At 39.6% G+C, this 15,482-nt stretch overlaps 2 protein-coding genes across 3 annotated transcripts; one reads left to right on the top strand and one right to left on the bottom strand.

Moving 5' to 3' along the window:
- Positions 1-76: 76 nt before the first annotated feature.
- ppef1 (protein phosphatase, EF-hand calcium binding domain 1) lies at positions 77-9,617 on the bottom strand. 2 transcript variants are annotated; one of them, XM_088371432.1, is made up of 20 exons: positions 9,368-9,617; positions 8,115-9,295; positions 7,224-7,388; positions 6,298-6,327; positions 5,922-6,049; positions 5,780-5,840; positions 4,669-4,832; positions 4,243-4,357; positions 3,952-3,998; positions 3,586-3,752; positions 3,439-3,475; positions 3,212-3,361; positions 2,900-3,033; positions 2,573-2,816; positions 1,826-2,011; positions 1,610-1,752; positions 1,204-1,310; positions 961-1,124; positions 692-776; positions 77-616 (listed from the first exon to the last, which is right to left on the bottom strand). In XM_088371432.1, exons 3-20 carry the CDS (start codon positions 7,273-7,275, stop codon positions 405-407), a joined length of 2,226 nt encoding a protein of 741 aa, XP_088227558.1. In that variant the 5' UTR covers positions 7,276-7,388; positions 8,115-9,295; positions 9,368-9,617; the 3' UTR covers positions 77-404. The 2 variants fall into 2 exon arrangements, with proteins under 2 accessions (XP_088227558.1, XP_088227559.1); XM_088371433.1 differs by having other exon boundaries at positions 2,573-2,813.
- Positions 9,618-10,536: 919 nt separating this feature from the next.
- Positions 10,537-15,406, top strand: rs1a (retinoschisin 1a). The gene is made up of 6 exons (XM_088370970.1): positions 10,537-10,642; positions 10,937-10,962; positions 11,253-11,373; positions 12,843-12,984; positions 13,071-13,266; positions 13,352-15,406. The coding sequence occupies exons 1-6, from the start codon at positions 10,588-10,590 to the stop codon at positions 13,502-13,504; spliced, it is 693 nt and encodes a 230-aa protein (XP_088227096.1). The 5' UTR covers positions 10,537-10,587; the 3' UTR covers positions 13,505-15,406.
- The last annotated feature ends 76 nt before the right edge of the window (positions 15,407-15,482 follow it).

Genomic DNA, 15,482 nt, shown 5'->3' with positions numbered 1-15,482 from the left:
TGTTAAACCAGCATATAAACAAATAGATGCAGTATGCATGGTGCCCAGTGAATACTGATCAGCTACACATGCTACACATGCTGAACAGGGTATGCGAAATAATTCCATAAGGAAGTGTGGGCATGACTGCATCCCAGGTGGCTGCATTTGACCTCCTCTAAACATTTGAATGCTCTTGAATGTCCACCTATTCAATGTTTCAGTATTTAAAGTAGCTGAATGGTAAAACTCTTGGTTATACCAAACTGCATTTTTGGATCATCCTAAAATCCCACCGACAAACCTTTGTGATTATTGCACCTTTCCATTGCAACGTTAATAATGAACACTGCAGAATCACAACAGAATCCAGAATTTATTTCCAGGGGGAAAGCCCAGCTATCCAAAATCAAAATGTCTACCACCTACTCTCCACTTGTCTTGTGTTGCTGATCCTTGCTGTCCAGTTTGTGCACAACTCTAAAGGCCTCCAGGAACTCGGTGAAGTCTATACTGCCGTCTTTGTTAAAGTCAATACTTCGAGCCAGGTCATCAATGGCTCCGTTGTTGCTGTCTACCCCCAGGTGAGCGCTGAAAAGACGCCACGTATGACGGAACTCTTCGATGGAAATAAGACCTGAAATGTAACAACACTGATCTTCACCAATTCCAAGAAGAAAAGTCGTTTCAACAAAGTGCAGTGCTTCTCTACCTGAGTGGTCTTTGTCGATAATGTTGAATATGATTTCAATGTCTGTCCTGTATCGAAACAGAGTTTCTGCCAGGTTTGGTGTGACCTACGAGAGGGAAAAATCTATCAGCAAACGTTCTTACAGCCGGGTACATTATATGCAAAAAATAACAATCCCAAAGTTCTCGCCATTAAAGTTCTACAAAAATGGAAGGATGGCTAGTTTGTAATAGTGTAGACAGATATTGTGTTTCATAAATGTGACTAGTTGAGTTTGGGTGGTCTCTAACCTGAGGCAGCTGTATCCCGGCTCCCATGTCCTCAAAGCAGGACTGGTAGTCCACACTGCCGTCTGGTGCCAGATGAGCTAAACGAGGACACAGGGTCCTCCACGGCAGGTCCAGCCTCAGGACAGAACTCAACACCAGAGCCCACTCACTGACCGTCACGCTACCTAGAGATTGTTGGAGTCGTTTTCAAATCTTTGAATGCACTGAAGCACAGGGGACAAGAGTGATTGATGCTTAGCCTACCAGTGTCATTCTGGTCATACTTCTGGAAGCCAGCAAGGAGGTCAGAACGATGGGCAAACACTTTTTCTTTCAGAGCCCTGAGAGCTGAACCCTCAGCAGCTCGCACTCTGTGAACACAGCCAAAAATCAATGTTAGTAACTACATGTATTTTTTTTTTTTTGCCTCGTGTCATTGTGGACCAATGGGCCATAAATTGTAAAGGAATCAGTTGAAAGAGCAAATGGATATGTTGATGCCTAATTGTTTGACCTTGGCAGAGTTCTGTGCTGTACTGAGTGCCATGGTGCTTAATATTGTTCCTTTTAAGTACTCTACTGCATTTTTGCATCCATTTTCAATCATTCAGGCCAACTGCCAGGTTGAATTGAAGCAACTCGAAAATGGTGAAGCCCAAACTCGATGTACCTTTGAGTCAATGTGAGTTTGCGTGTTGAGCGGCTGACTTGGTACTGGTAGAAGCGTGGAACCAGATCTCTCCCCAGTTTGACGTAGGCTCCTCGATTGCTTCCCTCCTCATAATAGTTAGATGCAGAGAAGATGGTGATCACCTGTTGAGCAATGACAAATATGTTTTCTTTCAAATCTTGAAATAGGAAAGTGAATAAGTCACCGTGAAAATACCTGGCCACTGTGACACAGCTCATAACCTTCTTGTTTGCACTCGTGGGATCTGATGATCAGCTGCAGGCCATGTTGGAGCAGCAATCTCCGAGTGACGTCGGGGCCAAAGTAGCAGCCACCACCTCTGAATGTGTTTGGGCTGCAGCCTTCTTGGGTTTTGGGGTCACTCCACAGTATGTCCACAATCTACAACAAAAAGTTGCTGAGATAAATCATTGAGTCTTCTGCCATGATACCCCCCGTAAAAAGTTTATAATCGCCTACAGATGTTGACTAACCACTACTTTTGTCTCTCAACATACTTCAACGTTATTCTTCAGCACTAAGATGCAATAAAATGGCAGCAAAACACTACATTTGTCCAAAGTTCCTCAACTCACTTGAATTTCTTGGCATCAAGATGCCACAATTCGGTGATCAAGCACTACCTTTATCTCAATTAAGCTCCTAAATTCTTGAATATAGTTCCTCTGCACTAAGATGTCGCTCACCCATCCCTCAAAAGGTTTGTTTGCATATTGATGCCACAAGATGGTGGCAGAGAACTACTTTTCTATTAGCTAGTGCCTGTCTTCTGAAGCTTCGCACATCACAACATTACAGCTCCTTGACACCAAGATGCCACAATAAGCTCAGAAGTAAAATAAATGAGCTATTTTAAACAGAAATATGGCTTGAGTAGAAAAATGAAGAGCTGAATTTCAAAAATTTTGAATACATGCGCAAAGAGCCAAACACTAATGTCACCTGTTTCCATTCCTGCTCCTTTTGTGGAGGCAAAGGAGGTGGAATGGCGGTTGCAGAATCCAGAAAAGGCACTTGGAGGATGTTTATGTTATATGGCACATTGGGAGACGACGTGCACGGATTAGGTGAGAAGCACGATGGGGTGTGTGGAGAACAGAGTGAGGAAGATGACGAAGAGGAAGAGGAAGATGAGGAAGAGATGGAGGCAAAGCTGTCTTGTTGGCTTAGTCTGGAGCACCTCCTTCTGAAGAGACACAAAAACCAAGGGCTTAAAAATGACAAGATTTATGATGTCTGAAAGAAGTCCCTTTCTGGTTCAGCTCTGACCTTAGGTTTGGGGTTCTTTGGTTCTTGTGACTGCGATAAGTATCCGTGGATTTCATTCTTTTCATCTGTTTGTTGGACTGACCGATATCCAGCTGCTCCAAACTCCGTCTGGGAAGCCTCAGCGCCGATTTAACCTGGTAAATGTTTGGCAAAAAATCTCAGTCAGTCAGTCTTATCTATATAGTGCAGCATTTTTCGGGGAGGACTAGAATAGTCACATGTATTAGAATACTGACTTATGAACAACACTTTTTTCTGCCTATAGTAGTGACTGATCTGTGCAAAAAACAGATATTAGTCTTCCTTCCTGACCTTGTGCCGATCAATGACACTGAGGAAGTCTAAGTCAGTCTGGTCTGATATGCCCCCATGAACAATTAGGACCTTCCCATCTATCACTGTGGCAACAGGCAGAAAACTGAAGACGTCCTGAAAAAGCTGCAGGATCTCACACCCATTAGCCTGTTCACAGAAAACGTAATACGTTACATCCAGTATTGTGGGCATCGAGAAATCATTACTCCATTGCCAAACCATACCTTGTACTTTTGCATGACCTCTTTTGTGAAGCCGTATCTGAAATGAAAAGGCAAGATGTTTTCTACGATTGCACTCGAAGCATGATTTTTCTGTATTAACCATTAAACATGTATGTTTTTTCTTTTGATACTCCACCTCCTGTTTACCTGAGGTTCATAATGTGGTCCTCATGGTTTCCTCGGTTCAGATGCATGTAATCAGGGTAAAGTAGCAGGTAAGCAAACAGGAGGATGACCACCTCAATTGACTTTTTCCCTCGGTCCACAAAGTCCCCGTTAAATACGTATGGCGTCTCAGCAGAAGGGAGGCCGTTCTGGTCAAGATCGAGTCAAAGAAGCCTTTGTACATTTGATTGCTTGTTCCTATTTTCAATTCAAGTGGCTCACAAATTAGGGACAACAGAAAAATGCAGCTCCCAGGGTTACAAGAGTTGATTTTTAACCAAAAGCTGTTAGTCCTCATAAAACATCCTTCTTGTAAAGCTAAAATCAGAATGTCAAGACTTTCATTACCTTATAAAATATAAGAAGTAAGTCATCAAGTCGACCATGAAGATCACCTAAAGTACACAAGAGAAAAAAAATGCATGAACATGACAGATGAAAGGTGTGTCCAAAGTTCAACATCCCTCCAAATCATACAATTTAGAGGCCAAACAATACTTTCTAGATGCTTCCAGGTGTCATTAAATCTTTTGTGCATTTTTTTTTTTAGCATTTCTCTGCATACAACTCCCATTTGAAACATTTGACCGCCATTAAAATACAATAGCATAGTAGGACTAAGTGACTAAGACCACCTACCACATATAGTGATCTCCTTTGTGTAGGATGTGGACAGGTGGATGACGTTGGGCATCTGTTTGAGGAGCTTCTTGGTCTCATAGAGAAGCTGCAACACGTATCTGGCGTGGAGAGTCTGTGCAAAGGAGGCTTCTAATCAACAGGTGCTTCTAGGTAAATGAACTAGCACGTGGGGAAGCTTGTTTTACATTTACATGAAGACCTACGATACAAATGCCAATGTTCAGCTCATCCAAGTGTCCCTTTAAGTATCAAAGGTATCGAAAAACTGCTCAAACAGCAATCCTTGAAATTGAGTAAATACTCAAATAGCTTCATAAATAGTGAGGACAAAAATAATACTCGCACATGCACCTCAAACGGAAATCAAGGATATCAAACAGCTTTTGAGATATGTGACAAGCGATGGGAGGAATCACAATTTACCTGCTGCTCTTTAAAGGCACCGAGAAGAGCGTTTGTGTCTGACACGGAGAGGGGAAACGACAGTCGTGGGCCGACGTACGACTCTGGAACTTGGATTGCATCGTAGCAGCCCTCTCGGTCTAACCAGGGGTCAATCACGGGCTCCAGAAGCTGCGAAATCAGATCTGTTGGCCACAGTGAGGGTGAACACGAAGCAAAATTTGTTGTATGGCAGTTACAATGATTTAAAAAGCCAAATCCTCTATAAAAAAAAAAAAAAAATCTCTTTGGGAATTCAAACCCTGCCCAATTTAAGTTAGTTTTAGTAATTAGTTATTTTGATCATTTCAGTGAGAATTGACTGTCATTAGATTACGAAATGATGCAGACTTTTCTGCGACACCTTGGTATTCAATAAGCATTACAAACAGCTATTTCTAAACAGGCCTGATTCACTTCCCTGACTATTTTGTGTGAATTAATGTCCTTTATTGTGTCAGATGTCGTGTGTCATAAATGGCAGCGAGGGTCTGGCCCTTTTCCATCACTTCATTTGACTCAAAAAAGACCATCTAGATGATGAGGATTAGCTTTACAATGGTGCATAAGGCTTTTTAGCTGAATGAGTGGGTCAGTGCACCCTTAAGCCACAGCTGCTTTCGTGCGACACGCCACGCTCACATTAGTTGCTAGGCAACACAAAGGGGTTTTCACATCCAAATAAAAGAGCATCACTAATCAAAGTGGTGTTTCATTTGATTGACTGAAGGCTATGTATGAATACACGTGTACAAATGTGACGCGATTTAACCATTTGAATTGCTTATTATATACGTATTACACAGATATGGTATGTATTAGAACATTCTATTCTAATTCAAAGCAGTGGAAAAAAAGGAATATTGTCGATCCCTATTGATCACGGGGTGAAAATCACGGAGAAGAAACTGTACAACCATGGTATGTATTTTTTAAAATAGTTTTAACCCACACATTTTGAAAAAATGTATGACGTAAGAAACCAAGTATGCTTGCTTCAAGGAAAAAAACAAAAACAAAACTATACTATAGCTGCTGCTTATTGTGAAGTGAGTTGAGTTGTCCTTTGCACCAGTTCTCATCGTCATCTTACCTGGTCCATTTCCATTTAGCTGAGTGAAGTTGTCAAGCATGAAGCTGAAGAAACCCGACAGCTGAGGGGAAACAGCATCAAACAAAAAGCTTGGTGAGGTTTACAGGTTGTCTTTAAGACATTTCCTGTTTCAGACACTCGCCTGGAGCTGATCCTGTTCGCCAGCGTATTCGATGGATTGGAAGATGTTCCATGTGTACCTTCGCCTCATCTCCAGGCGGGCCATGTAGCGGCGGTACCAGCGCTGGATCAGCACTGCTGCCTTCATAGCTACAGGGGCAACACAACATGGCACGCCATGAAACGCCATACATTTGAGTAACAGGTATGAGTACAAAAACATTTATGGGTCAGACAGTAATTTTACAAATGTGTCATCGTTCTACCAAAGCACCAACTGGTGACACGAAAGAAGAAATGCTTAAATGAGTTCATTTTTTTCCCCTTTTTCAAATCAGACTAGCATTTGCTAATGACCATAAAGAAGACTATCTTTTTAACAAATAAATTGCTCTTACTTAATGCTGGATTGGGTGGCTTGGTTTCATCTGAGTGAAGAAAAATAGAAGTCAGCGTTGGAACGTGTTAATTGAATAAAATGATTTGCAAAGCAACGCAAACACACGACAAAAACCAAATAAGGAAGTGTTAATAAGACAACAGGGAGGCCGTGAGCCACTGCGGGATAGGAAAATCTCAACACATTACACATACACAACCTTTGAGACAAACAGAAAGAAGACAATAGGGATTACAAACATCCGTCACAAATATACGGTTGTAGTCTGCGTTGAAAAACAATTGGCCATTTGCTCTTTAACAAGTCGCTGGATGGAAAAAAATCACAACAGGTATTGATTTGTGAATGGACCAGTATATTTCCTTGTTCAATTAGATTAGCATTTAAATAGTGCTCTTCATTATATTTTGATACTGCTAAAAGGACATCTAACAATTCATCAACAGCTCCTTGAGTGTCATCAGCAGCTTACAACAAAGGTACAGAGAGACTGGGAGAGTCACAGAAAGACAATCAAGTGGACATCAGAAATGTTTTGCTCGATTCATGGGTTAGGGTTTCTATGTTGGCGAACAGCTAGTTGTGCATGGTTGAATGTGAATTCAAAAGTTTAGAGGGTCAAATTGAGTTCACCTGTGAAGGTCATTTTAGGGTCATCCTGAAATTTCACTCAAATACCCAATAAGCCTTTTTAAGGATAGTCTATTAGTCTTAAATCTATTCATTTCAGATTCTGAGTGAATAAAAAATCTTCCACTGATTAACAACACAACACCTAAATTGTTTATGCTTATTTCATCAAAGGTGTTATAGCACATTTAATTGGATTTTTTTTTTTAATAAACCAATCCCAAAAGACACCACATTTCACAACCTTTGAGCTACGACAGACCCAAGGTTCATGTCACAGCAACACCTACGTACCTGCCACCTTCGTCACTTGTGTCTCTATGGCAACTGAGGCGCTGCATCCCATGATGAGCAGTGAGAAAGCCCACAAATTGCATGAATGGGGAAAAAGGTGGATCACATCTGGCAGGTGGAGTCTGCAAAACCGTCTGTGGTGAGGTGAGTGTGCTCAGCACAGCACTGAGACAGAATGGGAGAGCCATTGATATGTATATTCATAGAGCATGGACTATGATAAAAAAGTAAAAATAAAATAAAAAAAAAATTCAACATACAAATGTTAAATCCATCCAAACATACAAAAGTTTAACTCAAATTCAGACTCAAATGGAACAATGCCATTTAAGCAGTGTTTTGTTGGTAAATTTAAATGCAAACTGAGATGGAGAAAAATACATCTAATTTGAAGGGTTTCACTTACACTTTTTTTATTTTATGCATTTAATCTCACTTTTTAAATTCTATTGTTTTGTATGGTCAAAAGCATTAGTAAAAAGATGGCAAGAAAAATTAGAAATTCAAAGTTTCAATATGAACTGCTAGTTCTGTAATTGAGCAGTACTTTTGTGCCATGTGAGTTTGAATTTGAATTTAATTTCCCCCCCACACACAAAAAATACCTTGTTCTAATTTTAATAGCATTTCATTTAGAATTTTGATTAGACTGGACTGGAAAGGCAAAAAGGTAAACTATCAGTTACAGAAATTTGGTCTCCGAATTTATTTTTAATCAACTTGAAATAGTGATATGAACTGTTTTCAAATGAACATGTCTTTTTTTACTCAGCTAATATCAGAGAACAATTCGGTCAATTAAAATAGAATAGTACATTTAATCCTGCTCTCTTAACACCAGCAAAACCCTGATCTGAATGATAACAGAATGATTGAAAGTGATGCTCTTACCTGCTCAATGTTTACAAGTGAGTCACAAACCATGAGATGGATCCACGTGTTTCCCATCCAACTTTGGACAAGCCCAGAAGATATCTAGGTGCTTTTTCCATTGCAATCAATATTGTCCTTATTTCGTGCCCATGTCTGAGGCAGAGATTCTGTAGCTCTTCAGGAGGAAGAGGAAAAGGAGGAAGAGGAGGAGATAGGGGAATCAAAGAGGCGGAGACATTGTCAAGTAATCCCATAGCATGTAGTTCATCAATTCCCCAGCCAGGGTGCAGTGACAGATCAGGTGTGCTGCAGAAAATCATCCTATTTTACCAGTGACCTTAATGAGAAATCCAATAGGTGGGTGAACAATCAGCATTGGAGTCATGGTGTTATATCCCTTAAGCAAAGTATATTTGAGTACTTAGTAAGCGTGGAGCAACATACAAACTAACAGACTTATTCTTTGTCTTCAGCAAAGAACAAAAATCACTGGTTTATGGAACACTTGAGACTGGCTCCGTGTGGAGTATTTCCATGTTTGGTACACTGCCCCCATGCGGCCAAGCCACATACAACAGAAAGAGCAGCACAATGTCCTGTAACTTGAAGGAAAAAAACAAGTTGCAGGACACTTACATTGCATTTGCTTATGTCAACAAATCCTGTGGAAAAGCAGTTTTGGGGAGAAAAAAAATTGTTTACTGAAGGTCTAATTAAGAAACAGAAAATTAACAGAAGTGTTTTAAATGCATGCTCTGAGATGCACGAGTTTCAAAACAAGAGAATCATTGAGGCCATTTTAAAGTCTGGACATTGTGCTAACGAATTGAAATTTGAGTTTTGTTGACTGTCTCCACTGTAGTAAAGCACATAAGACAAAAACTTGACTGCTGTAACGTAAGTTGAGAGGGTTTAAAAAAGCAAAATAGCAGTGCAAAGCCTGAGACTTAGTTAAAAATATACTCTTTAATAATAGAAGTGGGCATTTCCCATACCACATGTCATGCAGCGACTTTGGTACAAATCTTTTGTCGTACGAGCGTGACAGCAGCGTTGATCTCACGCAGGGTGAGGACTTTGACCCGCTTTCTTCTCGAGAGCTTGGAAGCCTCCGAGCTCACCAATCCGAGCACGAGCGGTCTGGGCAAAATGTGATTCCCGAGCAGGAAACCCAAAGCGCTCAGCCCGGCTGGAATGACCTGCACAAGGAGATGAAAAGCTTCAAATGTGTAATGCTGCCATACCAGTTTTAAAAAAAAAAAGTTCCATACCAAACACCCTTGCTGGGGTTTAACCCCATGACGAGGTTTTAGAGTGGAGCGAGCACAACGCCTCCTCTTCTTGGGTGCTGGCCGGGCAAGAGCCTTCATTTTGTTAGATCCTGTGTCTGGATTGTGTCAAAGTAGTCACCCAAGGAGGTTTTCTTCCTGAAACATAGCAGCAAAGGAGTAAAAAGTGAGCTTGTGCATTGGGTGAGAGACAGGCAGAAGTGCAAAAGGGTGCTTTTAATGAGAACAAATTTAAAACAGCTTTCCCTAATGAGGCTTAATTACTTTCACACTGACACCCTTGCGTAGGGTTAGGGTTAGGGTTTGTGTTAGGCTTGCTCTCGCTTTTGCTGTGCTTAGGGTTAGGCTTGCTCTTGCTGTGCTTAGGGTTAGGGTTAGGGTTTGTGTTAGGCTTGCTCTCGCTTTTGCTGTGCTTAGGGTTAGGCTTGCTCTTGCTGTGCGTTCGCAGGCTTCTTGCTACGCTGGGATTTTGTATATCCGTGCCATTTAGTTATTTATGTATGTATGTATTTATTTATTTATTTATTTATTATTAATTCACTATTCAATCTGGTGGGTATGCCATCTGAGTTTGAATTGAATGTTTAATCTTTGAAATTCTTTTACCATATATATGTTTAACACCAAAATTGTTTTGTTGTTGTTAGCTCTTAGATTAGGTTAGACTAGGGTTAGATTTAGCCTAGGACCTGAAATTAAACAAAACCTTATTTGCTTCACTTCACCTCTCCCAAAAATAAACAAACATAAATAAATAAATAAATAAATAAATAATTAACGGAAATGTCTGCTTTTTTTTTTTTTTTACTTCTTCATACTCATAAAGAGCCATTTATGTATTTTTACAACATGTAAACAAACAACTATCCACACAAAGACCATTTAGAACCTTTGAATAACGTATTATAACGTATTATATCGTTTTGGAATGAGTGCTTTGACTTTGTTTGACGAGATTGTTTCCTCGCCACAAATGTGGCTTCATTCTTGCATAAATTGCCCTAATGATGACAAACATATCATTGGTGTAGTCTCTCACTGCATATGCCAGCAGTAGAACAGTTGGAGGGGCTTTGCCAGATAAACATGGCATTAGGTTGGGTCATCCGGGTCCTGTGGATTATTGTAATCCAGACTTTGTATGAGTGCTGGCTCGCTTCCTCCATCCATGCTCAGTCGTTTTCCTATGTGGAGGCTGCAAGATGGCTCTCAACGTGCGCCCTTTCCTGCCCACTCTGCTTTTGATTGCAGCTCACGGTAGGATTTGAGTTATTTTATTAATTTGGGTCGCTGATTGCTTATAGGGTACCAAGTATTTTTTAATCTGAATTTTTAATTCAAATTTCCCAAATGCACTTCAATATCTTATTTTCATTTTTAGAAACTACATTCTTTCCACTTTTTCTTAATCCCATGTCTATTTAAGTGACATATGTCTTTATAATGAGAGATTGATGTACATGTTGTGTTTGTTTGAATTTAATTGAAATTGTGAATTTCAAAAAATTAATAAAATAATAAAAATGTTGTCTCTGTCATCTGCTTGAACAGTCATTCTCAGCAGTCTTGCTCAAGAGGTATGAGGAAACTGCACAAACACTGCTGGACTGTACATTCAAATGATGTTTAATACATAAAAGTAAATTGGACTGGATCATAATACAGTCGTTTGATACACACAGAAAAGTAGTCTGTTTATTTGTAATAATCTCTTCATGATGCTCTTTCTAACATTTTGGGGATGTTTTTTTTAAATTGTATTATCATAACTAACAGACTCAATCCAAAAATAAGCACTTTTAGATTGTTTACACGTGACTGTTTTGTCTTTTGTTATTAAAGTGATGTGTATCTTGGTTTGTTTAAGACGGATGTGTCTGAAGCCTGGACCAGCAAGTCATGCAAATGCAACTGTGAAGAAGGTGTGTCACCAACTCAGTACTCCTTCACTGGCTCCTCTTCAGTGAGAGGAGTGGACTGCATGCCAGGTAAAAGCCAGTTTCATAACCACAAACATGTTATTCAATCGGCATAAAAAAAAAACAGTACAGGAAAAGGATTGCCAATCACTTTGAAATGAAAACATGTTCTCTGGTATCATGTATTGATAAAGGGAAGCTCTTGTGTATAGGTGAAAAAGCAATGGAAGAAGTCTATTTATACATGCACACATGCATGAATGCATCACGCTGCAGGGAGAACATGCTCCAAGGGAGAGAAAAGGCGGAGCCATTAGCAAGGAGAATCTCCACTCTGAGTCAGTGCAAGCTTCTTCACAAAAATGAATACAGAGGCGTGCAAAAATGGGGACATTTTCACATGGTGTGTGTGTGTGTGTGTGTGTGTGTGTGTGTGTGCACGTTCTAGATAGATAGATGGATGGATGGATGGACAGATAGATAGATAGATAGATAGATAGATAGATAGATAGATAGATAGATAGATAGATAGATAGATAGATAGATAGATAGATAGATAGATAGATAGATAGATAGATAGATAGATAGATAGATAGATAGATAGATAGATAGATAGATAGATAGATAGATAGATAGATAGGGTGCAAATTCCGATTGGCACAGTCAAACATTTGCCTCATCCGTTGTCATTTTGCATCCAAGTCTCAGGCTTTACTGTTATGTCAGCACTTACTCCCGTCAGATTCCCATGCACGGAGCTGCTGCTCAGTACGTTGTAATACTCGGATTAGACTGGATGGGCCCCAGCGGCGATGTGGCATGTTGCTCACATTATACAACACATTTTTTTTCCAAGGGACTAAAGCACTCTTGATGAAAATGTCTTTTTCAGCTCAACTTTTTTTTTTCAAAGAGGATTCCCATCAGGACTTGTTATTTTTGGTTGTTCGTGGACGTGAGGACAGAGTAAAGCTTCAGAGGGTTCCGCACGGCCATCTGTTCGCCCACTCCACGAATGGCCATCGCCTGATCTCTCAAAGTGGAGAATTAAGAGTGGATGCTTTTAGGATCGCATGTGGGTCACTTTGGTGCTGCTTAAACCATTTGTATCAACCTCCATCCTTACATGAACCATTTTGCAAGTATAATAAAACTTCATAGGTGTAACCTGTGCAATATGCAAACAAACTCAAACTTGAGGGGTCGGAAAATATAAACGAATGGATTCTTTCATGCTAGATTTTAATAAGCAACTACTTTAAGGAGTCATAAACCAATCTTAAAAATGACAAATTATGATTTACCAAGGTCCAGTGAAAAGTGGTGTTAGAGGAAGAGACAGACAAATATTAGGCCAGGATTTTTCAGATTTTTGGAGATTATCTGTTACAGACCTCACACATGAAGATTAAAAACAAGTCAGGCATTTGACATTTTGGTCGGATTATGTGTGGTGTTCTCTGATGAGCTCCACATAGAACACCGGATTTGGTTGCAACACCAATTGCCAGTTAGTTCTCAAGTGTGTCTTCTTGCAGAGTGTCCATACCACAAGCCTTTAGGCTTCGAGGCTGGATCGGTGAGTCCAGACCAGATCACCTGCTCCAATGAGGACCAGTATAGCGGATGGTTCTCCTCTTGGCTCCCAAGCAAGGCTCGTCTCAACAGCCAAGGATTTGGGTAGGCAAACTGCAAAGGAGGAAAATGACATGGGCTCCACCTCAGCATGTTTTTTCAAATCAACACCAACTGTCTTTGTGCTTCAGCTGTGCGTGGCTCTCCAAGTTCCAAGACAACAGCCAGTGGTTGCAGATTGACTTGAGAGAGGCCATGGTGGTCTCCGGGATCCTCACCCAAGGTCGCTGCGACGTCGACGAATGGGTGACCAAGTACAGTGTCCAGTACCGAACGGACGAAAAATTCAACTGGATCTTTTACAAGGACCAGACTGGGAATAACAGGGTCAGTTGAAGAACACAATCGCCAGTCAGACAAAAAATCAGTTATAAGTGATCGTTCTGACACATCTTCTCATGCTTCTCTTCAGGTGTTTTATGGAAATTCAGACCGCTCCTCGTCAGTGCAGAACCTCCTGCGGCCACCCATCGTGGCGCGCTACATCCGCATCCTCCCCCTGGGATGGCACACACGCATCGCGCTACGTCTGGAGCTGCTGCTCTGCATGAACAAATGTGCCTGAGCCTCCACTTGTGCGCTCCTCCAAGCCTTTACCTCCAACCTCCTCTGTCTAAACCCTCTCAGCGTATGTGTTTATTTTCAATCTTTCCATCATAGTTGTGTAGCGGTCATTCCAGGATTGGAGGACAATGTAGTCACCAATATTTTGGAATAACAGATTATCTATCAATCATTCTATCTTTCCATCATAGTTGTGTAGCGGTCATTCCAGGAATGGAGGACAATGTAGGCAGCAATATTTTGGAATAACAGATTATCTATCAATCATTCTATCTATATTCCGATTTATCCATCCATCTACAGTATCTATCTCGACCTATATATCTAGTCTATTATTTTATTTATTTATTTTCAAGAAAAAATATTAATAAATCACCATAAGATTTTATTATCGTCCGGCTAGACTCACAAAAGTAAGATTTTAATTAGATACTTCATTTGCCATATTTTTTTATTTCATTTTTTGTTGACGACAGGCACTTTTTTAATTTTATGATAATTACAGTAACAGGGTTGAAATCAATAAAATGTTGTTTTATCCTCAAGAGTACATGCTAACTGTATGATTTAATATGCTAACTGTTGAAGACCAGCGATTAGCTTATCAATGGTCAAACAAATTAGCTTGAGGTCATTTCTGCTGATGATTTTGATGGTGAAAAACATTTTACTAAGCCGTTCGTGTGCTGAGAAACAAAACAGAGAGCATTAATTGCAATTATTTAAAATGCGTTTAAAATATTTTAACTGTTACATACAAGATAAAATCACATCAAAAAGATATTTTATTTGATATTTATGTGAGACTAAGGGAAGGGACATGGGGCAATATGTAAAGCCATTTTAAATTAAATATTTTTGGTTTTCTCGTCAAATTCTGAAATGTCCTTCAATTCTGGAATGTCCCATGAGTAGACTAAAATACTGTTTCAAAAGGTTTGCTTAGACTTGATTGAATATAATGTTTGATATGCAAATGAACTCTCCATTGTGTTTGTTTAAACCAGTCGTCATGACACTGACTGCATTAATTTTTCTTGGTAGCCAATTGTTGCATTTGCACTGAAAGAGCATAAATTCAAAGCAGTAATTAATAGTGGCGCAGGAGAGAGCACGTTGCTATGGCGGGAATATGCATACAAACAAACCAATCCCGAACACGTGTGACAGCTCGATGAAACGCTCGCTGCCTCTTTTGACGTGAGGTGGTCAGAAGGGAATTCTACAGCTCTTACCAAGCCTCTCCTTACCAGCCTCTAAGGAAAAGGCAGGCAGATGATAATTTGAATATTATCTTCTGTGGGTAATGACAAAAAAAACACAACCTGAGTTGTGTTACTAGTATATCTTGTTACAAGGTCACAAGGTCATAGTTTTGTGACTATAAATGCTACCGATTCTGATTTTATCAAAAAATATATCAATTTCTTATTGAATTGTAAACATTTGATTTTCACAGATCAAATTTTGATTTCGTTTGCGGGGGATCATTGTATAAAAAAATGCAACATTTGTTAATGATTAAACAAACAAACAAACAAAATACTATTTAAAATTCATCTGATACATACGTATATATCTTGTGGTCGTTTTGTCAGTGTAAAAACATCTGTTAAAATCTAATTCAGATGTCATCGATATCTTGTATTTTGGTGCCATCAAGTTTTATGATTTTTTCTCATGTTAAAATAATTCCGTTTAGGATATTGATAATTCTAAACAAGTGGAATCTTTGATGTCAAATATAGCCTCCTCCCATATGATTCCCATTTCTTTTGTTGATTTTTAATGTAAAGCGTGACCCTATTCTATTTATTTGTTAAATATTCTGTTCAAAATGTATGTCTCGTAGTTTTGCCCCACCACGGATTTTATTGTTGATAATAAAGATATCCTCAAAGAATGTCACTTGTTGAATTTATACAAACATACATAATTTGTTGAAAAAAAAAATCTTCTTACCCTGGACACCAAAACTC

Source organism: Syngnathus floridae, chromosome 3 (genome assembly GCF_059516105.1).
Source record: "Syngnathus floridae isolate MCC-2025c chromosome 3, RoL_Sflo_1.0, whole genome shotgun sequence".
Classification (NCBI taxonomy): domain Eukaryota; kingdom Metazoa; phylum Chordata; class Actinopteri; order Syngnathiformes; family Syngnathidae; genus Syngnathus; species Syngnathus floridae.
This window is presented reverse-complemented; position numbering and strand designations above follow the sequence as displayed.

Coding starts and splice junctions, on each gene's coding strand:
- ppef1 (XM_088371432.1), bottom strand. CDS start 7,275: ATGGGATGCAGCGCCTCAGTTGCCATAGAGACACAAGTGACGAAGGTG. Junction 5,841..5,921: donor GCGAACAGGATCAGCTCCAG/GCGAGTGTCTGA, acceptor GTTTCCCCTCAG/CTGTCGGGTTTCTTCAGCTT. Junction 1,753..1,825: donor AGCTGTGTCACAGTGGCCAG/GTATTTTCACGG, acceptor ATTGCTCAACAG/GTGATCACCATCTTCTCTGC.
- rs1a (XM_088370970.1), top strand. CDS start 10,588: ATGGCTCTCAACGTGCGCCCTTTCCTGCCCACTCTGCTTTTGATTGCA. Junction 11,374..12,842: donor AGGAGTGGACTGCATGCCAG/GTAAAAGCCAGT, acceptor GTCTTCTTGCAG/AGTGTCCATACCACAAGCCT. Junction 13,267..13,351: donor ACCAGACTGGGAATAACAGG/GTCAGTTGAAGA, acceptor GCTTCTCTTCAG/GTGTTTTATGGAAATTCAGA.